This window comes from Protopterus annectens, chromosome 6.part1 (genome assembly GCF_019279795.1).
Source record: "Protopterus annectens isolate FY-2018-M chromosome 6.part1, PAN1.0, whole genome shotgun sequence".
NCBI classification, from domain to species: domain Eukaryota; kingdom Metazoa; phylum Chordata; order Ceratodontiformes; family Protopteridae; genus Protopterus; species Protopterus annectens.
The window spans coordinates 330,209,667-330,235,667 of NC_056738.1; the positions used below are offsets into that span (position 1 = coordinate 330,209,667).

The 26,001-nt window shown below is 43.5% G+C and overlaps 1 protein-coding gene across 1 annotated transcript in view; it reads left to right on the forward strand.

Moving 5' to 3' along the window:
- The window catches only part of NXF1 (nuclear RNA export factor 1), a 1,877,750-nt gene that overhangs the window by 1,637,886 nt on the left and 213,863 nt on the right, over window positions 1-26,001 (forward strand). The window contains exons 14-16 of the mRNA XM_044075370.1: window positions 16,907-17,022; window positions 17,154-17,196; window positions 17,705-17,777. Coding sequence (XP_043931305.1) covers window positions 16,907-17,022; window positions 17,154-17,196; window positions 17,705-17,777 — 232 coding nt within the window. The remainder of the gene's footprint in view (window positions 1-16,906; window positions 17,023-17,153; window positions 17,197-17,704; window positions 17,778-26,001) is intronic.

Consider the following 26,001-nt stretch of genomic DNA (forward strand, 5'->3'; position numbering starts at 1 on the left):
CCTCTCGGTGCCGACCTTACAGTTTGCGCAATTCAAATCGGAATCCTCTGCTCAGTTGAGTTCCATACTATGGACCAGGTATTCATCTTCTGTAGATCCGTTTTCCGGACAAGCCTACAGTCCCTTTCTGGACTGGCCTGAATCCCCTTCCGGGATATCGGTTAGGTCTGCCAGGAGCGTTTCCAAAACATTGTTCGTCTCGTTGATCAGGTACTGACTGCAAGAGGTATCTCTAGACCCTGTTCCGATCCGGGTGTTGGGATTTTTCCTCCTTTGACTCCTTCGTTTTCTCCTGCTGGGGATCCTTCAGTTCCAAGGCCCCTTGCCCATTGCTTTCACCGGGACCCCTTTTTTCGGCACTGACTACTATGATGCCTGAAGCATCTAAGCCTTGGTGGGTGTCAGTTCTGACAGCATTCCCACCTTACTCAATCCTTTGCTTTGGGGGTGGAGTACTCTGTTCCTGCCCAGTTCCTGTGTCGTATTCGAGAGATATATCTGCACCGAACCCTTCTCAAACTCCACTCTCGGAGGCGGGCCGTTCGGAGCGGGGTGTGACCCCAATTCCGATTCAGCCCTCTTCGTTTCCGGGCTCCCATCCCTCTTTGGTTGGGCCCGCCTTCTGGATTATGGAAAGGGCGCTGGCAGCTAGCAATCCCCCTCCTTCAGCTCCACCTTTGGTTCCCCCACCAACTAAGCCATCGCCAGCCCTTAGCAGGGGACCACTAATCCAAAGCACCCCCCTTTCCGAGGCTTCTTCGGTCACCCCCACCGAAGAGCCCCCTCGGAAGAGGGTGTGCAAAAGAAAACACATGGACTCACCTGAAAGAGTCCCTTACTGAGGATATGGATTACAATGATGGGGAAGGTTCCCCTAGATCACCCCTTGACAATGTTTCCTTTTTGAGATATCTTGGAGATTTTGAGTCAGTGAGGTGACTGGAAATCTTCCAACCCTTCCCCGGAGGAATCCGTATTCCTACAAGCTTTTCTGCTCCCAGCCCACTACTTCCTGGGTGACCCCTCCTGCAGCTGAGTAGGTCAAATTCATCGTGCAGCGAGCGGTGAAGAGTCCTAATTCAGTAGAAGCTATCCCCAGGAGATCAGACGAGGTACTTTCTCCTCCAGAGGATCAACCCCATTGATCAAAAGGCTTGCCAGTAGACGCTGTGGTGGTGGCGGCCACAAAAACGGACCTGTCGGAAGAGAGCCCTGCTGTTCATCCGCCCAACAGGGAGTCCCGGGCGGTGGACAGGTTAGGGAAGCGAGTTTTTGCTGCAGCTACCATTGCCGTGCGTGAATTTCCTAGCACACTTACGAGACTCGAGAGAGACCTTATTTCCGAACTTTGTTAGCCTCGCAGGTCAAGTGTCGGATGGAGCACGTGACCAAGTGGCTTCCCAACTTGCCACCCTTGAAGCGATTTCATATTCCTCCATGAGGTTGCTCTCCCACGCAACCAAAGGAGCAGCTAGCGCAGCAGGTGCTGGTGTGGTTGTCCGACGTCATGCCTGGATGCGCATTTCTGACCTACCGAATTCCTTCAAGTCTTCCTTTTTGAACGCCCCTATTGAGCCCTCCACGCTATTTGGTTCTAAGGTCAAGGATACTTTAGCCAGGTGCGAGCAGGACGGAAAGACCTTGTCTGCTGTGGGCCTGCGCTTTTCCAAACCTCAGCGTTCCTTCTCCAGGAACCAGAGGAGTGGAAAGTTATGACACAAGAAGTTGCAAGGTTTCTTTTGTGACTCACGTGGCGAGGACTCCTCCAGAGGCAGAGGGGGGGTCCGACAGTGGAAGATGCCCCTTTAGGGGCAGAGGGGGTTACCGGAATCAGGGCTCCAGAGATTCTTTTTTCGGTAGACCCAGTCAGCGCTCCTGAAGCGTTACCCGATTGCTTTCCTCTGGAAGCAGTCGGGAGCGTTTCTCTCTGGACCAAACAGCTTGGTCCTCTATTACCGACGATCTATGGGTGTAGAGAATTATCACCAGAGGTTATCACATTCCCCTCAAATCCTTTCCAAGACCTCAATTCTCCCTTCCCGATGTACCACCCAGTCAATAGGAGGAGGCAGCTTCCGAAATCAAGAAGCTTCTTCTAAAGCAAGTCATCCAACAGGTCCCCCCAGATCAATGCAGATTAGGGTACTACTCCAGACTCCTTTGGGTGCCAAAAAAGACAGGGGACTGGAGGCCCATCCTGGATCTCAGTCGTTTGAACGAGTCAGTCAAACAGACAAGTTCCGCATGGTCACTATTCAATCCATCCTTCCATTCCTTCGGGAGGGTGTGTGGATGTGCTCTCTAGATCTCTGGGATGCGTATCACCATATCAAAATGAGCAAACGCTCCAGGAGACTCCTGCGCTTCCGGCTGGGAGCCAATCATTGTCAATTCAGAGCCCTGCATTTCGGTGTCTCGACGGCCCCCAGAGTGTTCACGAAATGTCTAGCAGTGGTGATAGCTCACTTGCGACTTCACGGATTCCAGGTGTTTCCTTATCTGAACGATTGGCTCCTCTCTGCCCCCACCGAGCGTCTACTTGACCTGGGCCCTTCGCTACACTCTGTCTCTGGAGGAGTCTCTGGGTATTACTATCAATTGGGAAAAATCAAACCTTCAGCCCTCACAACAACTGGAATTCATAGGGGCTATGTTCAGCACTCAGCTCGGCCTAATATCTCTTCCTCATCACAGGCTCTTAAGACTGAGAACGCAAGTGCAAGTTATACTTGACCGCAGGAAAGTGTCTGAAAGGGAAGTTCTGCAGGCTCTGGGTTCTAGTGGCAGCCATTCCCATTGTTCCATTGGCCAGACTTCTTATGCGGGACTTCTTATGCGCCTGTTACAGTGGCTTCTTCAAACTCAATGGATACACAATCATCACCCCTTGAACGCACTAATCCTCATCACCGATCTCTGCAAACAGGATCTCCTCTGGTGGATGAGAATGGACAGAAGTCTTTGGTGTCGTCCCTTTCAACCTCTTCAGCCCAATGCCACGGTGACTACGGACGCTTCCCTGATAGGGTGGGGGGGCCACTTTCAGGGAAAATCTGTTCAAGGCGCATGGTCTCCTAGAAGTCGACTTGCATATCAACGTTCTAGAGATCACAGCTGTGTTACTGGTGTTACAAGCTCTCCATCCTCCTCCTCTTCTCGGACCGATTGCTATCCAGTCTGGCAACATGTCTGTGGTCTGGTACATTAACAAGCAGGGAGGGACCAGATCTTACCCCCTTTTCCGCGAAGCTATGAGAATTTGGCAGTGGGCAATAGCTTCCAACCGTTTCCTGATTGCTACACACATCCCGGGGAGTTCCAATGTGATTGCGGACAGGCTGAGCAGATGCATCCTGCTTCCTCACGAGTGGTCTCTCAACCCGAGAGTGGCGGAGGAAATTTTCAGCTGCTGGGGCCGGCCTTGCTGCTGTCTGTTTGCCTCCCCCTCCAGTACGAAGTGCAGCAGCTACTTTGCCCTCTTTCCTCCACACGGGGAGTCTCCCCGAGAGATGCTGTGACTCACGATTGGCCCGCAGGTCTCCTGTACACTTATCCTCCAATCCTCTTGATACCCTTGGTCCTAAGGAAAGCTACTCTGTTGAGAAGCAGAATAATTCTCATTGCTCCATTCTTACCTCGACAGGTTTGGTTCCCCTTCCTTCAGCCACACCTGCTCCAGCCTCCTTGTATCCTGGACTTCCGTCAGGATCTCATTTCTCACCCCCAAGAATTGTCTCCAAATCTGACCACGCTCAAACTGACAGCTTGGTTGCTCCACTTCCATTAGTAGCCAGGCTTGAATCACACACTTCCCCGGTACAAAATATTATTTTGGTTTCCCATAAACCTTCTACCAGAAAACTTTATAAAGACAAGTGGAAACGCTTTTCCTTGTGGGCACAAGAGCTGTCTCTGGATCCTGTCTCTGTTCCAGTAGCTACGGTTCTTCAATACCTGACCGATCTTTTCCTTAATGGGGCTTCTGCATCCACAATTTGAATGCATCTAGCTGCCATCTCCAATTTCCATGATGGTTCAGACGGAATTCCTATTATATCTTCTCGTCTGTGTTAAGACCTTCTTGAAGGGGATTTTTGATTCTAGACCTTCCATTAGGCAACCTGTGGAATCATGAATCTGTCTAGGGTGCTTCAAACTTTGGCTCTACCTCCCTTCGAGCCGGCTGCAACCTGTGATGTGAAGTTTCTGGTGGTGGTTACTTCAGCCAGACGTGTATCAGAGCTGCAAGCATTATGCATTGAGTCCTTATTTGATTTTCCATAAGGACAGAGTATCACTTTGCACCAATCCCACTTTCTTACCCAAGGTGGTTTCGGAATTCTCTATTAATCAGTCCATTGAGTTGCATGTGTTTTTTCCTAATTATACCAACAAAGGGGAATACTGTCTCCATTCCTTGGATGTCCACAGACTGTTAAGTTTTTATTTGGACAGGAAAAAGTCATTTCGTAAGTCAGATCAGCTTTTTGTTGCCTTTGCAGGCTCTAGAATGGGATTGGCAGTGTCTAAGGTTACTTTGTCTAAATGGCTTAGGGATTGTATATCCTTTGTTTATTCTCTGGAGGGAGGAATCAGCATCTTGGCCGCATTAAACCTCATTCCACTAGAGCTGTGGCCGCTTCTGTCGCCTTTCATGCTAGGGCTTCCATGGATGATATTTGTGCAGCCGCCACTTGGGCTAAACCCCATACCTTTATCAAGCATTACAAATTGGATCTGATCTTCAGGGGGAAGAGCTGCCTTTGGCTCTATGGTACTCTGGAATGTTCTTCCATGAGGGCCACCCAGATTCTGTAGTAGCTAGGGACTCTGTCTCATCAGTGAGGAATGGAAGAAGATTAACAACTTCAGATAAAGAAGTTATGTCTTACCATAATGTTCCATCTGAGTTGTTGATCTTCTTCCATTCATCACACCCTCCCACCTTCCCCCGCCAAGGGCTCCTGGCGGATCTTCGGGTCATTTTGGTATTTAGGGTTTTTGCGCAGAGATGGCCTCTGCCTTTATTACTTTCTCTAATATATGTTTCTACTATATTTTCTGCAAACTCGATCTGAGGTATGGGATATGAAGTGCATTGTGGGTAGTAGCGTGGCTCAAGAGTTTGGTGTATGCTAGCTTGGTATTTGGCTGGCTCGGTTCCGAGGGTTCGGAACCGTAACCATCAGTGACAAATGGAAGATCAACAACTCGGAACATTATGGTAAGACATAGCTTCTTCTTTTTTCCTATCCTGGCAGGAAAGACCTACCCCACAGTGCATTTCTTTTCCACCCAAAAATCAGCTTCACCTAATTCCCCACATTATTCAGGATCTACGGACACAAGGCACCATAAAACCCATCCCATTAGGACAAGAAGGAAAAGGTTTTTACTCCAGACTTTCCTAGTTTGAAAAAAGGATGGCCCATGGAGACAAATTTTGGACTTATCCGTTCTGAATCTTTTTCTAGAAGTTTCCTCTTTCAGAATACTGTCCCTACAGACCCTGCTTCCACTATTGCCACCATAAGCATTCATGGCCATTTTGGACCTGTAGAAGGCTTACCTCCACATCCTCATACATCCAAACCACAGAGAATACTTAGAATTTGCTGGGTCTTGCTCTCATTTTCAATTTACTGCCTTGCCCTTTGGTTTGTCCAGTGTACCAAGGATTTTCACCAAATGCCTAGCTGCTGCCATAACCACCTGCAGGACCAAGGGCATATACATATCCCTACCTAGACGATATTTTAATTCTTGCAGAAAAAGAAGAGACCTTAAAAAAACATCTCCAGTTCTTTATGTCCCTGCTTCAGAGACTAGGTTTCACTCTGAACCTCCCCAAGTCATCCCTGTACCCAGAACAAGACAAGGGTTAGCTTGTGTGTAAAAGCTGATGAAAGCAGATCTTTCATACTCTTCAATGAAAGTGCACATCTCTCTCTGCTTGCCTACCCCTGTAACTACCTTTACTCTCTCCAGGCTGGATGTTAAATTGTTCTTAAAAAGGGTCTTACACACAAGACCACCCAGAAAGCATACCCCACCACCCTGGGACCCAAATTGTATCCTGGAGAAACTTAAACTGACTATTTAAACCAGCCACTTCTGCATCCCTGCAGATGTGCACATGGAAAACCGTTTTGCTGGTAGCCCTCCCTTCAGCAAGAAGGGTCTCAGAGTTGCAGGCACTCATGCCATGCCCTCCGTACACTATCTTCCATAAAGACAGGGTGACCCTGGCACCAGTTCCTCCTTCATGCCCAAAGGGGTGAACGAGCTGTCACTAAATTAGTCCATTCACGTACCAACCTTTCTCTCCTCTCTCCAGAATGGCAGTGAGAGAATACTACACTCCCTGGATGTTCACAGACAATTAAGATTTTATCTGGACAAGACTAAGTCCATCAGAAAATCAAAGCGACTGTTTCCTTTTGTCCCAGAGCCCTGGGCAAGGCAGTCTCCAAACAGACTATTTCCTATTGGATCAGGAAAATTATCTTTCTGCTACTCATACCATGGAAAATACTTGAGTCAGGGCTCATTCTATTACAGCAGTAACTTCCTCCAAAGCCTTCTTCAAAGGTTTAGACACATCTACTATCCTTGAAGCAGCCACCTGGACCACTGTACATACCTTCACCAAACATTACAAACTGGACCACATCCCCAGAGCCAGAACAGATTTCGCAAGAGCAATCCTGAAAGGATTTCTGGAATCCTCTACCTCCACCTCCACCCTTCCTCCTTCCTGAACTGTGATACTCTCCCAAAGTAAGAATACTGCAACATGAGAATAGAAGGGCATAGAGTAGTTGTGTAAAATCTTTCCATAACCGTAGATGTCCTCCTCTTCCATGCTGCAGTTTTCTTTCCCTCTCCTGACCCCCTATTTTCATATCTACAGTTTTAGGGGCCTTCACAGTGCCCCTACCGGCACTGGGGTCATTTTGGACAGTCTGTGGCATTCCACCAGTCTGAGGGACATCTTTTGGCATCTCCTAGGCTACCGTCTGACTGGGTAGTAAGTTCTAAAGTCTGTGCATGCAGACATAACATTTAAGGAATCCTGGTTTATGGCCCTGTGTGTGATGTCCAATGCACCAACAGCAACTAGGCTGAAAGGCTTTGTATAGGAGCCGACGTTCAAGTCTCCTGAGGCAGAGGATTCCACAGCAATAGTGTTGCAACATGGAAGAGAAGGACTTCTGTGGTTATGTTAAGATTTTACACAACTATTCTTTCCCCCCCAAACATTACAATATTAGCAAAGGTGGGGGCACAGGACGTGCCTATGGCTACACCTGTGACTTGTTGATAATACTCCCCCTCAGAATGCACATAATTGTTTTCCAACACCAATTCCAATAGCTCAACTACAAGGAAAGTAATATACTTTTGATAGTGATGAATAAAGATGTAACATTTCTTGGAAATATTGTGCTCCCTCCACTTAGGAATTGTCGAAAAGAGATCAACTACATCAATGGTTAGGGATGTCAATTCCCTTTTCCATAAATCTTGCTTAATTTTGCTTAGAAAATCCCAGAAATCTTTCAGCAAATGTGGTGCATTAATTACTTTTTACCCATTTATCTGTCAGTACCGCCATGGGGTAGGTTTTTGAGCCTTTTGCCGATACAGTAGGCCTCAGTGGAGGTTTAATCAGATTCTTATGAACCTTTGGAATTCCAAAAATATTTGGGATTGTAGGTTTTGCAAATTTGCAAATATTTGTCCAAATCTGTATGCTTATCCAAAAGGTACTCCTCAAGGTAAGAATCTATTCGCTGATGAGCAATTGAAATCTCATTTTTTTTTTATATTTAAGAATATGTGACAGTATTATATAATTTTGAGCAATTGAAATCTCATTTTTTTATATATTTAAGAATATGTGACAGTATTATACAATAAATTAGTCATCCCATTATTGTAATCCGCCACCCTAAAAATTACCACACCACCCCCTTTGTCAGGTTTCATCACCCTTATTTCTGTATTACTTCTCATAGTCCTTAGTTTCCTTTTTTTTCTTTGAAAAGTTATGATAAATTTTATTCTGAGAACTTATATATGTCCTCCATAACAGCTTTTTCAAAAAGCTGCAACAGAACATCAAAGGGGGATTAAAAGTGCTACGTCCTTTTAAGTTAAGGGTGCTAGTTAAGGTGGTTTCATTATCCTCCTTTTGATCTCAAACGTCTTTCAAAATTTAGTTTTCTTACAGACATTTTTAATTCTATTATAGAATTAGCAACCTCCAAAGGGCAAGTGGGCACAAACTTAAATCCCTTCATAAATGGTGTAAAATGTTCTTTAGTTAACTCGAGGTCAGTATAATTGTATATTTTAAACTCCTTGTACATTCCAGTAATGCCGTCCATACTCCTTCTGTCCTTGCCTGTAGTTGTACATCAGAGAACCCTGGTGGTTTTGCCCTGACTCCATTGTCTGTTTTGTTTTGCTGGCCAACCTTTCTGACCAGCGTGTTGCCTGAAAATCCTGTCACCCTGGGGAAAAAGAATCTAACTCAAGATCCCTAACTTGCCCCCCTCTAAAACCCCTAGCTTCACTGGATGGTGACTGGTCGGTCTCGTTATAGTCCCCTGTTCTAGTACCCTTAACTATTTTTTGTTCCCAAATACCTGGTGTAGAGTATGCATTTTTATGAGTGTATCGTTTTACATCTCCTTCAAGTTTTCTTTGTTTTTTAATAAAAACATTGTTACACTTCCTCTCCACTTTCTTTAATATGTTTATTTAACTCTTGATATTCACCAAATAAATTTAAAATGGCTTTGTTCAAATTGCCATCGTCCGATCCTAGATGTTCTAAAACATGTTCACTACACTTAATTTTTGAAATCCGTTCCATACCACAAGCATCAAAAAAACATATAAAATCAGCAGTAATCTCAGCATTGTAGCGCAAACCATATGGAAATTTGTACATCCTTGGCCATTTGAGGCACTATTTTTAGCCTTACGCAAATTGTACACTTTAGTTTTAACAACCTCTTGAGCTCATTTATTTGATCTCTAGATGGGCATGGAAGGAACCTGACACTATTGAGCCAATCTCCAAGAGACCAAACAGGATCCTGGCACCACCAAAAAGAGAATTTTGGGGAAAAAAGGAGTACCAGTCCATGCCATGGTTGTAGTGGTGGCCACAAGGAAGGAACTTGCAGAACAAAGTTAATCTGTCCATCCCTCTAACATGGAGTCCAGGGGATTGGACAGATTTGTGAAGCGTGTATATGCTTCAATGACCTTTGCACTCAGATCATTGAATTTGGCACATTTCACTGGCTTCAAAGGGAATTGATTAAAGAACTTTCCAAATCCCTCTCTGGGACCATTACTTTTGAGGTACAGAACTCTATTGCTTCACATTTGGCTACCCTACAGTCAGTCTCAAATTTGTCCTTGAGGCTCCATTTCACATGCAGCTTGAAGGTACCTCAAGGGCAGTGAGCAGACATCTCCCAATAGGAGACATGCCTTGATGCTCCTGTGTAATTTTGCAGAGCCCTTCAACTCCTTTCAGTGCTCCCTTCGACGGAAGCTCTGTTAGTCCTAAAGTGAGAGAGAGAGAGACACTCCAGGTGAGCAGTATAGTAAGACCATGTCTGCAGTGGCATATCGTATGTTTTAAGACTTCTCAAAGAACCTTCTGTAGGAATCCATGGGGAGGTTGGAAAATGTGGTTCAGAAAGTCCAAGGGTTCTTTGTGTGATCCATGTGGAGGTAGTTCCCCTAGAAGCAGGCAGGAAACTCTAAAGGAAGATGCTGCCCGCGTCGCAGAGGAGTCCCGCAGAACCAGGGCTTCAGAGATGCCTACTCTGATGGGACTCTACCAGCGCTCCTGAAAGGTGGCCCAATTGTCCACCTCTGAAGGTAGTCAGGGGTCATCTATACCTGCACCAGAGAGCCTGGCTAGACATTCCAATTGATACGTGGGTGCAAAGGATTATTTCCAGAGGGTACATAATACCCTTTTCCCAACCCTCCCAAGAGTAAACAAAATTCCCAATGTTCCACCCAGTCAGAGGAAAACAGCAACTTTAGAAATAAAAAAGCTACTAGAAAAAAAGTCTTCTAAGAGTCGTCGTCCCCCAGAACTTAAGATTCTTTTTAAGTGCCAAAGAAAACAGGGGACTAGAGACCAATTGGATGGTCAGAGTTCAGTCCATTTTGCCCTTCCTGTACAAGGACACCTGGATGTCCTCACTAAATCTTCAGGATCCGTACTATCGCATAAAAATGAAGACTATCCACGAGATATCTACACTTCTAGCTGGGAGCCATTCATCAATTCAGGCACCCGCCCTTTGTCCTCACCACACCCCATAGGATGCCCACCAAATGGGTAGCAGTAGTAGCAGCTCGCGTGAGACTACTGGGATTCTGGGTGTTTCCGTACCTGGACGACTGGCTTCTAATTGCTCTGACCAGGCATTTGCTGATAAAAGCATGTGTACTGCAGCTTTGCTCTCATCTAGGAATTAGCATCAGTCACAATAAATCTTAGCTAGAACCATCTCGGACATTAGAATTCATAGGGATCTTGTTCAATACAGCATCATTGACAACCTCCCTTCCCAAGGGTGCAAACAATTTGATTTGAATTTATTTGACATTTGTTTACCAGGAAAGTTTAACTGGGTCATAATGTACCCATTTTCAGTGGAGGCCTGGGGAGAAAAGCTCCAGATATCTCAATGGTTTTTCAACAGGTGCAAACACCTAATGGACATTGTGACAACATTCAATCACCAGTTACACTGGTTGGATATTAAAAACTTTGAAGAAACATGACATTTATGATATGGAAGGCTCCTAATACATCATTGGTTTTATAACGGTTGGATAGACTCTGCAGACAGTATTGCATTGTAACATTCAATCACGAATTTACACATATTGGATGCATGTTGTAGGGGAGATATAACATTCTTGAGATTGAAAGATAGCACAAGTATACAGAAAATCTGTGGTAGCAGACATATGCTTAAGGGCAGAGAAATGACATTTGAGGTCAGGTAATTGCTAGGATGCCAGATACATGACTGAGTTGAAAAGAGTTTGGGAGTAAAGTGAGAAAAAAGTAGAAAGGGTTGGTGGAGGCAGAGAGACGGGTAAAGGAAAGGTAAAACAGTAAGATATGTAAGTAGGAAGGGAATTGGGAGGGGGTAGTTAGAGATGTAGGGATACTTCAACATCAGATTTCAAGTCAAAAAGATAATTCAAAATTATTTCCTATCAGCTCGATTGATTCTCCAAGCCTTGGGGTCAATGTTCGTTGTGATAGCTCTGGTTCCATTAGCAAGATACCATATGAGATTTATTCATTGGACCCTAGCAACTCGGTGGCCGATGTCACACCAATCTATGTCCACCCAGATCAGAGTAACTCAAGCATGCAAAATGTACCTGTTGTGGTGGATTCTCTCAGATCAGATATTGCAAGGCTGTCCATTCATTCTTCCTCAGCCCAAAGCCAAAGTGACCACAGACACAAATTGGGTGGGGGACACTCCTTTGGAAAGACAGTCCAAGGCACATGGTCCCCCCCCCCCCAAAGAGGCCAACACACTTGTCAGTTTCCTAGAAATAAGCGCAATACTCAGTGTTGCCTTTCAAGACACACTCCCTTCCTGGACTATTGTGATACAGACAATTTGTCAGTGGTATGGTACATCAACAAACAAGGAAGACCCAGATCTTACCCTTTGTGTCAAGAATTTCTGAGTATGGCAGTGGGTGATCTCATCCAGTTGATTTCTGATAGCAACACACATTCCAGGGGAACCCAATGTGATAGACAAGTTGATCAGGTCCATTTTATTGCCTCATGGGTGGTCTCAACATGAAAGTTGCGGAAGACGTGTTCCACCAGTGGGGTCAACCTTGCTGCAACCTGTTTACATCTCCCATCAACAAATTCTGCAGGTTCTTTGCCTTGATCCCCCCACCAGGGGAATTACAGAGAGAAGCTGACCTCCATGATTGGCCTCCCGGTCTCCTTTATGCTTACCCCCCCCCCCAACTCCTCTAATCCCCAAGTTTCTTAAAGCATCGTGATTGAAGAGCAAAGTCATCCTCATTGCCCCTTATTGGCCTTGTCAGATTTGGTTCCCCTTTGCCGTCATCTGGTTCACCCTCCATGGATTCTAGATCCGATTCCAGACCTCCTGTCACACCCAACAGACATAATTCACCTAGACATTTTGGGCCTAAAGCTGACTGCATGGTTTCTCCACTTCCACTGATAGCTAGACAACCCAGGTTCTCCTCTCCTCTCCTGTCCATCACTTTTTTTATCTTCCTATAAGGCATCCACTAGGAAGAATTATAGAAGTAAATGGAAAGATTTCTTTTTATAGCACAACAGACACTGACCCTTTCTTAGTTCTCGAGTTTTTGGTTGCAATTTTTAGTGAAAGGGCTAGCTCCTTAACTAAAAATTAGCTGCCATTTCTAATTTCCATGTAGGATTTAATTCCACCTTAGCTTCTTCAGAACTTTGTAAGGCCTTTATAAGGGGTACCTTTCTTATGAGAGCCCCTTTTAAAGATCTAACTCTGCCATGGATTTGAATTTAGTTTTACAAGCTTTGACTGTGTCTCAATTTTAACCATCAACAAAATGTGAACTAAAATTTGTAACCTGGAAAGCTATCTTTTTGGTAGATATAGCCTCTGCTCAGTGTGTCTGAATTTCAAGCCTCGTTTTTAAAGCATGTCTGTTTAATTTTCCATAGAGAGAGTAGCATTGCGAATGAACCCATCCTTCCTTCCTAAGGTGGTGTCAGAATCCAGCATCAGTCAGTCTGTTCATCGTCCAGTTTTCTTTCCAAATTTCACAAAGGAGAATACATGATGCATTTGTTGGATGTTCAAGACAGCTGTGTTTCGGTTTGCGTAGAACAAAGAATTTCAGGAAAATCAGATCGGTTATTTGTTTATTTTGTGGAATCTAAATTAGGCAAGCCAGTTCCAAAAGTAATCTTAGCCAAATGGGTTAACTGATTGTATTTCCTTTGTCTATAATAAATTGGGCTTGTCTTTATCAAAACCTTTGGGAGCTCATTCAACCAGGTCCATGGTAACTTCATCAGTATTTTTATCCATGTCTTTCATGGATGATATCTGTGCAGCTGCAACTTGGGCTAATCCTCATACTTTAATTACTCATTACAAATTAGATCTGGTCTCAAGGGGAAGAACAGCCTTCAGCTGTACAGTGCTCAGGAATGCCCTTCCTTAGAGTTCTCCTGGGATTCAGATAGCTGAGGACACTGTCCCAGTTGTTGAGGAATGAATGAAAATTGACATCAGATAAAAATGTTTTGCACATAACATAATGTTCCATCTGTGTTGTCCATCTTCATTCCCCCTGCCAAACTCCTGACATTTGGTTTGTGACTTCTGGAAGAACAAGAAGATAAGGGAACCAGTTTTCCTGCTTTTGAGCTCCAGGTATTGTTTCTACTTTTCTATAAAGCTAGAAAGCCAGCAAACAGGATCTGAGGTATGGTAGTTGACTAGAGCATTATGGATATGGGAGGAGCTCAAGAGTTTCCCATATCCACGAACTGTAAAAAAAAAAAAAAAAAAAAAAAAAAAATGGCAGAGTCAGATCCTTACTTAGTCCTCCCAGGTTCAAGTAGCTGGCGAATACCATCTCAATTGAGGAAGAATGAAAATGGACAGCACAGATGGAACGTTATGGTAAATACATAACTTATTTGGCGGCTCCACACAGGATTATGTTTTTTGGGGTGTCAGCTGGACACCTCAGTTAAAGGCGCTTTTCTTCCATGGAAAAAATTATCTGTATCTAGATACGTTTGTAAAGTTTTCCACACAGACTTCGGTCACCAAGAGGGAATGCTTCAGGATTTGGGGTCTCGTGTCATCTATGCTCTCATGATATCCTTGGTAAGACTCCACATTTGAAAGATGTAATGATATCTGAAACCTGTTTGTTCCCAGGATCAACATCCCTTGTCTTTTCAAATCCCAGTCCTGGGATTTGTCTGGTGTAGATAACAGATATCCCTAAATTCAGATGTTTTATCTCACCCTGTTGCAAAGCAGGTAGTTATGACAAATGTGTTGGACTTGTTTTAGGAGCAGTTTCAGGAGGGTATAGTAGTGCAAGGTGTATGGGACTCTCTTAAGACAATGCAAACACATAAATATAGAAGAGATTCTTGTCCTGATCAAGGCAGTCAAATCTCTGAATCATCTTTGGTCCTCAGTACCGCTTGTTTCAGACAAGTACCACAGTCATGTGTTACATCTACAAGCAAGGGAGGAACCAGGCCATACCCTCCTTGCAGTCTACCTTTGTTAGCCTGGACATAGCCTCACAGCACATTCTCACTCTACGCCATCCTTCATTCAGTCAGCAATATTGTGTGGCCAGGATGCTAAACAGGACAGACCCAGGCCCTCATGTATGCAAACTAGATTGAGGGTCTTCTGAGATTTGATCGGTCTGTGGGGAGTTCCTCTAATTGACCCGTTTGCCTCCTTTCTAAATAATCAGCTGTCAAGGTTCTGCTCCATGATTCATTTAAGAAAGCCCTGGGAGACTACTACCTTTTCTTTTTCTTTGACAGGAATATTGCTGTATGCTTCTTCATCCTTTCCTGTGATAGCCAGAGTACTTCAGAAGATTCAGAAGGAATCTCCCAAGGTCATTGTGATGATTCCCTTTCTGGTCTAGATAATAGTGGGTTCTCCCTTCTTTTGGAAATTACCAGAGGCGATTACCACAAGCTTCTTCAGAGACTGGATCTACTCACACAAGGACAGGAGTTTTTAATGCACGATGTCCCAGTCAACTTCAGCCGACTGCCTGGATGATAGGGTCGTAATTTCTTGTAGATATCGGTTTGCTGAAGATGTGCAGCAGGTACTAATGGAGGCAAGAAGCCAGTTCTCTGGTTTTACAACATTTTTCCTTTGGCCTTGCCTACTTCTCCATCAAGGATTATTGATTGAAAGAGATTTTACTTGAGGCCTCCAAAAAAAAAAAAAAAAAGTGGCCCCTTCTTGGGATCTTAATTTTGTGTTAGTGAATCTAACACTTGCTCAAGCTGAACCAGCTAATCTGTCTGACTTAAGGTTAGCAACATGGAAGGTAGTTTTACCAATTGCTCTGATCTCTGCAAGAAGAGAATCTGAGTTAGAAGCTGTTACGGTGAGTGAACCATATCTCATTTTCCACAGGGACAGGGTTTCTTTGAGATTTAATCTGTATTTTATGCTTAAAGTGATATCTGGGTGTACTTTAAGCCAAACTATCCATTCCCCATTTTTCTTTACTGGTCTTAAAAATGAGGAAGAGAGGATATACTCCACATCTCTGATATCCACTGACAACTCTGGAACTATCCTGATAGAACTAAATCTTTCAGATTTTCAGATCCTTTGTTTTGTTGTGAAGGTAAAGAGACAACCTTCATCAATAAACATGGTTTCCATATGGTTGTCGAAGGCTGTTATCTTTTGTTATACTCACAACAACAAAACTATTCCAGACAGAGACAAGGCCCATTGTGCCAGGGCCTTGTTTTCATCTGTGGCTTTTTGAAAAGGGTTTGATTCTAGAAGTATTCTAGAAGTTGCAACTTGATCCTCTATAAATACTTTTACAAAGCACTATATGCTTGATTCCTTCTCTAGGTCTAGATCAGGCTTTGCAAGGACCATTTTCCTAGGGCTCTTGACTCTTCCACCTCCCATATGCAAGCTGGGTAACCTGCCCATATAGCTAACGCCAGTGCAGCACTGATCAATATGATGAACCACAGTACTGTGTAAGTAAACTTGACAATAGATGTTAAAATGATCACTGCTGTACTAACTGCTCCCTTCCCCCATCCCTCTTATTTTTGTGTTGCTTACGCCAAGGTGTCATTATGTATGTATTTTTATTTTAAGTTGGGTTTTTTTTTTGGTTCTTTCTAGCATTGTCCTTTCAGGATTTGATCCCTCTTTCTGTTGGCTGGAAAGCTCTGAAGGCTTGATGCCAGACTTGTAGTCTGCTCAAGCCACCAGGCAGTTTCGGTGTATGGAAGGTGCCTTGAAACTTTGAAAGCTGTCCAGCTGTTGTATCCTTGGTAGGATATAACCCATAGAAATAAGGCTACTGCAGCAGTGATATGCAAACTTCACTGTTAATGGGAAGTTTCCTTACACAAATATATTTCTGGGTGAGAGGTTGGCAATTCTGTTTTTTCACATCATCTTGTAATAGAATCAGCATTGCAGTTGCAAACCATTCATGAGTAGTCTTGGTAAACATGGCTTTTAGAAGAAGATTTGAGTAATTTAACGATTGCATGCAAAATTTGTAATTTAATATTTCATATTGCCTAAGCTGCCACTGTTATGTGAAGTTTGATTATAGGGCACTGTTTAATGAAAGAACATATGCATCTTACACTGCTGCATAGACATGAACTGGGATTTGTTTGAATGTTGATATGGTCAGACTGCTTAACTGAAGTTAGTGGAGCTTAACTGAAGTTAATGGACTGCATTTCTGTTTAGCCATGTTGTTCTGTGCACTAGTATTGAACTAAGGTGTAAAATTAAGAAAAAAAATGTAGGAGATGCTGTAAAGGCATATTCATCTCTTCTGTCACTCAAGACATGCAGGTTTTAGGGAACATTTTGCAGGTTTCTTTGCTTTTTCTTTTTTTTTTAGTGGTTGTATAGTCTTTAATTATTCTGCAGTTGAAAAATTAGCTTTAGAAATTACTTTATTTGCTGACCTTTGCATTGTGAGTGAGTTCCTCCCAAGTAGGAATAATTTTACACTGTCGTCGTGACTCCATGTTGTATATGACAAAAATGACTGGATTTTTGTTTTACAGCTTTGAGATTCAGGCTACTCAGGCACAAGAGGTTAAACATCATAGCATTTTTGAATGAACTTCCGAAAACAGAGCATGACCTAAAATCCTTTGTTGTTGATGTCAGTGTTCAGACTGTAAGTATATTTCCTCTTTGTTGATGGAAAAGTAGGTACCCAGTTGATTTTAATATTTTTTAGTCCAAAAAAGTTCTCTCCCAGTTGCTTTGGTAACTGAATAATCATACATGTATTTTTTCTCATTTCAGAACACATTGCTGTCCTTCACAGTGAATGGGATTTTTAAGGAAGGTTAGTACAATTTGGCATTTCACCTTGTGAATGTTACTTGCAGTTTTCTTACCCTTCTCTTCAGTATACTGGTGTTCAGCAGTTTTTTTTTAATGTTTTCAATTCAGGGCAGCTGATCGCATTGTATCTGACAAACTTGTATAAAATGACCTAGATCCTTTCAGTCAATCCCAGTGGTCTGATTTGAGTCTAAGGGTTCTAAGTCACCTCATCAGTTTTCATCCATTCTGCACATAACTGCAGATTTGTTGTAATCATGGTTACAAAGCTTCACTTCTTTCAAATTACTTTAATGCAACTCTTCCGTAAGAACTAATAACTTTTGATCCTGGAGTGTGTGATAGGGGCATGTGGATAGGGCTAATGCAGTTACGAGAACAGATTCTGCATTTGTCTGAGCCTGACTGTGCAGCCTCTGGTATGTTTCATTCGTTCACATCATAGTTGTTGCATGCTTTGAAATGTTTTTGATACATTTTTGAATAACTGTTTATTTTTATTTTTGTAGCAAATGACAAGGCCAAAGACCCCGTAATGGCATTTTCACGAGTGTTTGTTGCTGTACCTGCTGGAAGTAATGGGTAAGTTCTTCCTTTACTTTGTACCTTTTTTTCGCTTTGTTACTGACTTAAAAGCTGTTTGAAAGATCAGGGTTATAGTGAAAGCATGCCTGTAATGTTTTCAGTCAGATTAACATTGCTTAGTAAATGCTTAGGATTTGTAGTTTTCTGTAGGGAATACCTGTGAATTTTATACAAATAAATGTTGACCTGTGGTGGTGTTCAGTTGTAGCACTCGCTCCGAAGTTACAATGCATATTGTGGTTCGGAGACTTTGCACTCGCCAAGGCTCAAGTATTGTTGGTGTGAGGAAAGAGGCAGCAGGAAAGGGATGAGGGAATTCAAGAAACCACAGAAAAGGAGGCTTGTTTGTTTGCCATTTCTGTAGTGGGTGTGGAGTTTGTAGAAGTCTTTTTTTTTTTTTTTTTTTTTTTTTATGTTTTCTACTGATCAGACATTCACAGAGATCTAGGTATGCCTGCTAAGCAGGACAGATGTTCTTGCAAAAGACAAAACAGTTTCAAAGGCAAGCATTCTAAGTGTGCATGTTTAGACCTCAGCCATGTTAGTTCTTGTGGTATCTGTATAGAATTTAGGCCTGAAATCGTTAAAGCCGTAAGAGCGACCATCTTAGTTCATCTAAATCATAAGTTATCTGCATTTATCCGTCAAACCTCAATGGCATCAGATAGTGATCATTTCTGCATTTTCCCTTAAAAGTAATGCTCTAGGTCTGAGGGAGTCTGAGGATTCCCTGGAGCCTCCTTGATCCAAGGATGTCCATAATGAGATTGCGCTTGAACAGCCACTGTGCCTGTCATCAAGGAGTTACTACTTTTAATGATGCCTATATGGAGAACGTCATGTCTGATAACATGAGCAAAAAGCAGAGATGTCCAGTGGCAACAGTTCTGTGCTGTTAGTAGAGCGATACCTACTGGTAAAATGGGGAAGATGACTTATTACCTCTGCTAATGGTGGAGGACAGTGACTGAATGACTGACTGGATGGATTCCCATACTACCTAAACTGGAAACTGTAGTCTATTCTCTTAGAATAGAGTTTGAGAATACAGTCAGGGGTTACCTCTGCCTCCCTTCTCAATCACTAGATTGGTTCTCCTTGGCCTTTACTTTTTTTGCAAGGCTGGAAAGTGGACCATACCAAAATGTCTACATTGGATGAGCTTCCCCACAAACATAGCAAGGACTCTGTATCCATCCTGGTCAAACATTGTTTAGGACCAAACCGCTTAGGAGGAGGATCACTTAGATAACACGTCAGAGATGTCCTCTCCTCTGTTTACAAAAATGAGTGAGGACACCTTAACCCTAAATTCCTCCTCTTAATGATCTCAGATTTGGAGACACATTGGCTGTTATGAAGGACCCCTATTAATGTCCAGTTGCTGTGGTTTCCGATGCTCAGAAGATGGGGCTTTACAGTTACTGGATTATAACACACACACAACCTGAAGCTGAAGTGCAGCTCTCCTGTGTATGGAGAATTTCTGAAGGTGTGCTGAAGCTAATTCCCAAGATTAAAATTCACAACCCCAGCTCCAAACAAGGCAAAATAGATTCAGGTGCAACTTCTTTCCTCATAAGTGCAGACACTGATCACTTTTATTGCTTCGAACTTCCACTAGAGGGAAGTACTGTCCTTAATGGCAAAGAAAGTAGTCTCATGGATTGGTGAGGTAAGAAGACTTAAGGCTCTTAGTCAGGCTCATATTTTGAAGTTGCAGGAGTATATTTTAAAGCAAATGTTGAACTTGATTTCACTAGGAGGACTCAAAAATCTTTCTTGAACAGCTCATTCAAGCAGCCAGTCAACTACACAGGCATGGCATCAAGTGGATTTGTGGTGATGCTGGGACAGCTGCCACTGCACAGTATTAAGAAGGCATATATGACATGATGCACAAGACAGCCATTAAAGCCATGCTTTTTAAATGTCCCTCGACAGGAAACTGCATTTTCAACCTTATGATGTCTTTAACAGCCTGGAAGAGAAGGGAAAAGTCATGGCAGTTAGTCCACATGTTCTACCCTCCTCTTCCTAGTTGTTTGAAGAATTACACTGATAAACTGGGCCCATTTTTTTTAGGTCAAAAAGGGCCAGTAGCCAGAAGGGAACATGTCATTTAAAAAAAATAAGTCTGAGCCAGGAGCCTAGAGAAGCTTTGGACCCACGTATGAGCAACTGTGACTATTCAGTAGTCATCATCTTTGTTCTGCTACACCTAAATGTAGTTCATCTGGAACATACAGAAGTCAAATACAGAGCCCTGAGAGAGAACACATTTTCAAGCTTTTTCTCCCTTAGGAGAAACTGCCATCACTTACAATCTTCCTAAATTTATTGAGAGAGAAATCTGTGGATGGCCAGAGATCTTCAGGATTCTGAACTACATGGCTGCCACCGTATATATATGCCTAGCCAGAATGTGTTGGCTTTTGCAGCCCCCTTAGATTAGTTTCCTGTGCCTCTGAGCAGTAGAGCCATTAGATCCCTGTGCCTCTGTCCAGCAGAGCCACTGCAGTGATCCCCGGGGAAATTTTTCTGTTTCCCATCCACTCGTCAAGGTTTCTCTTGAAGAGTGTTAGTGAGGGGCTCTGCCTAATGTAGATTGGAATCCTGTTCCAAAGCATGGGGAGTCTCTTGGAAAGGAATCTGTCCATCCACCACGTCCTATTTAGCATTGTGGTGAGGTTTAGATCCCTGGAGCATGTGGTTCATGGAGATTTTTTTTTTTTTAGGTTGAGCATGTCCATCAATTCTGGGTTGGACATGGCCTTGTATGTCCGTCAGAGATCACCTCTGAGTAAGTGGCATGCAACCAAGTACAGCTGGAGTTTCTTTCGTCGGGCTGCATAGGGCATCTGTTTGAGGCCAGTAATCCTCTTGGTGACGTACTTTTGTGGTCTCTTTCCAGCTGTTGCAGGTGTCTTGTAAGGTATATCCCAAATGGGGCATTGTACTCTATGATGGGTCTGATGAGTAGAGGGGCACAATATAACCTCTCTTGTTCTAGATGCAAACCCTTTTGTGATTAGGTGGGCTACACAGAAGGATTTTCTAACCCCCTTGGCAATATGAATATCAAAGGAGAGATTACTATCTACTTGGGTTCCCATATCCCTTATTACATTTTCTGTATTTAGGGGACTACCACGTATGTGGTAATTCGTGGGTACTTTATTTTTTCTAAAGGGGATGACTATGCACTTTTTGGCATTTAGCTTGAGGCCATGATTTTGTCACCAGGTATCCATCTCAGTGAGACCCTTCTGGAGGATGTCTGTATCAGCCGGAGAGTCAATTATTGCCCCCCAGTTTGCAGTCGTCTGCGAACTTGGTCAGCCATAGTCCTCCTTTGCTTGCCTGTACCTTTGAGAAGTGTATACCAAACAAGAGGGGTCCCAGGACTGAGCCCTGGGGGACGCCACTTGTAACCGGTTTAGAGCCTGCAACTGTCACCGTGTGGGTTATGTCCATGAGCCAATTGGCAACCCATCTCGTGACATAGGGGTTTATGTTCAGGCTGGTGAGCTTGTCTATAATACCAGAATGGGGAATGGTGTCAAGCCTTTGCGAGGTCTAGGTAGGCTGTGTGGGCCTCCTTTCTCTCGTCTAAAGCCTTGGTAACTGTTTCATAGAAGTCCATCAGGTTTAGGAGGCATGATCTGCCCTTAAAGTCAAACTGGGTAGGGTACAATGTTTGGAGGTTCCCAATGTCTCCGTTAATGAGTTCCATGATGATGCGCTCTATAGCCTTGTAGACTAGGCTAGTCAGGCTTATAGGGCGATAGTTACTGGGGTCCGTTGTGGCTCCACCTTTGTGGGGTGGGATAACTGCAGCTGTGCGCCACTCTATGGGTATGTAGCCTATAGACAGACTGAGTTTGAACAGTGTGTTTAGGTGAGGGGTTAGTTCATTTTGGAACTCGTGTAAAGCAAAGCCTGGGACACAGTCCGGTGCCATTGAAGCTGTGTTTTTGGCTTTGGATAAGGCTGTTTTAACCTGTGTGTCAATGATTGCTGGTGCTCTACATTCTTCTGGTATGGTAATGGGCCGTTTTAGTGGGTGTGCGGGGGGTGAAGTTTGCACTAAACCTGTCTGCCAGAATGTTGGCAACATCAATCGGTTCAGTGTATTTTGTGCCATTCTGCACTAACTCAGAGCAGATCTGAGAGTTTCCACTTAGGTTCTTGACATAGCTAAAGAACGCTTTGTGGTCATCTCTGGAGTCCTTGGCAATTTTTCTTTCAAAGGTAGCCTTAGATGATTTTATGAGGGATCGCAGTTTCTTGCTGATACTGATCAGGGATGTCTTTCCTTCCTGGGATTTTACTCTTTTTCTGTACTAGTTTTCTCCTTCTGTTATATAGTTTGTTTATGGCGGGGGGTCCACCAGACTGGTTTCCTTTTCTTGGAGGAGTGAGTCTTGGTTTTGCTTGGGATAGCACAATCCATGCATTCTTGCATGTGCTCAGTGCCTTTGTAAGGGATTCAGCAGCTTGGATAGTGTTGTCATTTAGCATGGGGGCTGTGAACCTTTCCACCTAGGTCTTAAGTAACGTGAAGTTTGCTTTTAAAAAGTTTTTCATGGTGGTTTCCTTGATTTGAGGTGGGGGCGGAATGTGGATATTCAGAGTGATTAGTCTATGGTCTGATCTAACCAGCAAGGGGTTGACCTCCGGTGTACAACACCAGTCGCTCATGTTGGTGACCAGGTCCAATATGTTGTCACCTCTGGTGGGGTGGTGACCAGTTGATCCAGGGCATTCGTGTTTATAAATTCTAGGAAGTGTTGGGCAAGGGAGTTAACACCTGAGTAGTTCTGCCAGTTAATGTTTGGGTAATTGAAATCACCCAATATTAGGGATTTGGTTGGACCTTCATATTTTCCAGTGTCTCCAGAAATGCAGAATGGGGGTCCTGGGTCATGGTGGGTGATGTGTAGCAAGCTACAATTTGAATTGCAGTTTTGTCCATTGTTAGTTGCACATGGATTATCTCTGAGGCATTATGCTGTGCCACTAACCTGGAGGTGTGGGTATCCTTGATGAATGGATACACCCTCACCTTTTATGTTTCAGTCCGGGTTCTGTTGCCGAAAAGTATGGTATGAGGTATAGCCTGGTAGTGCTGGGGTTCTCTCTGGAGCCTTAAACCAGGTTTCTGTTACTGCACAGATATTGATTTTCTCCATACTGAGGAGTGCCTCGAGTGCATGCATTTTGAGGTTTAGACTTCAGGTGTGTTGCGTAGCATTACCCTCAGTTTTTGGTTACTTGTGCTATTTACGGTGGTGGGTTTGTCCCTTGAGCCTTGCCCAAAAAAGGCACTATGGGGGCGGCAAAAGCCTTGGCCAGTATTTGAAAGCCTAAGGGTGACAGGTGCACGTCATCACTTGCAAAGCAATGTGGCTTGTCGAGCATGTCATCCCAGGTGGACAGATGCTGGATCCCCTTTTAATGACACCTGAAACTTGGCCAATTGTTGAAATTGATATTTTTTTTCTTTATACTGTGGCATCATTCTTGGTGAGGGCAGGATGCTACTCAGGTTCATACCGGCCTGGGCTACATGATCAGAGAGCTGTTCCATGTCTCTTTTCACGTAGTCCAGGGAGGTACGTCTCTGGTCATTAACACCAACATGGACAATGACAGTCGTATTTGTACTTGTTCTGGAGCGACCCGAGTGCTTGTGTTATGTGGCGGATCCTAGCACCCGACAGGCAGCTAACTGTAACCTTCTTGTCCAGCCTAGCTAGTGGGACATTCAGTGTGCTTGACTACAGAGTCATCTATTACTAGTGTCTGTATATGTTTCATGGTTTGTGATGGGGGTGTGGAGGTTGCTTGGATGTCTGCTTTGGAGGTCTCTGTTGCTTTTGCAGATTTTTATTTAGAGCCTCCTAGTATGTTTTTGTGTATTTGTGTGTGGTGTTTGCCGGTGTTGGTTTAGTAGGTTTGTGCGAGACTGGTGGTGTGTTGCAAGTATTTTCCTTCTCCTTCTAACTGTCAGTTCCAGTCTAGGATTGAGAGAGCTTTGCCTCTGGTTTGGCTGTATAATGCATCTCTCGCATATATTAGTGTTTGGTGGTAGGAGGAGAGGGTTGTCTGTGTACATGAGGCAGTTGTAACATTGCCTCAAAATGCCCAGATTCACCAGTTGGACTGGAGAGTACATCTGAAGCTGCCCTTTGGACATGCCTGAATAGGTAAAGTGAGCTGTTTTACTGATTGGCTGGTAGGGACGAATAGAGAGCGCCTTGTCCTTCTGGACAGTATAGGGGGTCTAGTGCTAGGGTTAATTAGTGCTTGCTATGAGTTTTGAGCAAGTGCTGGGCTGTGAAATGAATGGTTTGAGTGCTTAAGTTGAAAGTTTGTCTAGTTCCAAGGGAAAAAATTGAAGAGTAGACTTCGTGGAGTCGGGAATAGTTTAACCCTAGCTACCCCAGCGTGCAAAACCTCGCAAATGTGTTTTTTATAGCAGAGAAAATGAGAGAGAGAGAAATTAGCCCAAAATGGCTAACTACTAACGTCTGGGCTACAGCAAATAAGGTGCACACCTTTAAGAAAGAAACGGATCAAATAAGCAGGCATAATAAGCCTTTAACCAGAAATTCCCAGCTCAGAAGGGCAGAATCTAGCCTCTCCTCCCACAAGAGTGTAGACCACAAACCTTCTTAATGTAAAACAACTGGTCTGAAGCCCAAGTGCTTAAGCCAAAAGGCTTAGTATAACAGTTGCAATTTAATCAGGCTACTACCAAGCAGTAATGAGACTTCCACGGTGGTGCAGCAGTAGCGTTGTTGCCTAACAGCAAGAGTTTCTCCCATTCGATTCTCGGAGTGTGGAGAGTGCCTTCTGTGTGGAGTCTGCATGTTATCCCCGCGGTTGGGTGGGCGTTCGAAAGACGTGTAAATGGGCATGCCTTTGTTGAAGGTTGAACATCGAGCTGGCACCTTGGCATTCATGAAAATCTTCTGCCAATCATTAGCGGTCCAGAGTTCCGCTGTGGCGACCCCTAACCGGGAAAAGCCGAAAGGTAACAACTACCAAGCAATAATAACTGCAGCAGAATAATACAGTTGAGTACTTTTAAGAAGCACAAGCAAAATAAGGTAATAAAGTGAGAAGAAACACAATTACAGTAAAAGTAGATGAATAAAGTGCATTTTTTAATAATAGAAAAAGAGCAAACTGATTTCAACAAATTTCCCAATTAACCAGTAAAAAAACTCAAAACTGAGCCCTGTTCCAGCAGTCTTCAATCTGGCAAATTCTAACTGCACACTCCTGCCAGTAGGGTGCAGGGGAACCTTCTCCAAAAAAAGATGGCCTGGATTAGTGCTCAAGTTATACAAACAAAGCTAGATTCAGCAGGCTTGAATCTAGTGTATGCTACAGCAGACAAGGCACACCAATATCAGAAAAAAACGTTCAAATAAGCAGGCACAGTAAGCCTTTAACCAGAAATTTCCAGCTCAGAAGGGTAGAATATAGCCTCTCCTCCCACAAGAGTGCAGACCACAAACCTACTTAATGTAAAATAACTGATCTCTAGTCCAAGTGCTTAAACCAGAACTAATACACTTTTAGAATAACAGACACTGAGCCTTCAATCAGCAGTTCCCAACTTAGAAGGATGTAAGCTACCTGTCCTGCCACAACAGTGCAGACCAAAACCTTCTTAATGTAAAACAACTGGTCTGAAGCCAAGTGCTTTAACCAAATAAATAAAAGTTACAATTTAATCAGGCTACTACCAAGCAGTAATCAATGCAGCAGAATAAACACAATTGAGTACTTTTAATGAGAGGCAAAAGCAAAATAAGGTAAAGTAGGAAGAAACACAAATACAGCAAAAGCAGATGAAGTGCAATTTTTTTTTGTTTTTATTTTTATATAACAATAGGAAACAAACTGAATTAAACAAATTACCCAATTAACCAGTAAAAAAACTCAGAACTTAGCCCTATTCCAGTAGTCTTCATTCAGACAAGTTCAGGGCCTAATTGTGTATGCCTACTCAAATGTTCTCTCTGTATTAGGCAGGATGAACTAATGAAACTAGACTAGGATAGGGCTGAACAGAAGAGAATGGTAGGAGTGTCTGAAATCAAAATATGATCTCACTGTACTCAGTTGTGTGAGCAAATGAGATGGGCCCAGGAGGAGTGTTAAAACACAAATGTACAGGTGGGGTGGTCAATTCCAAAGCCAT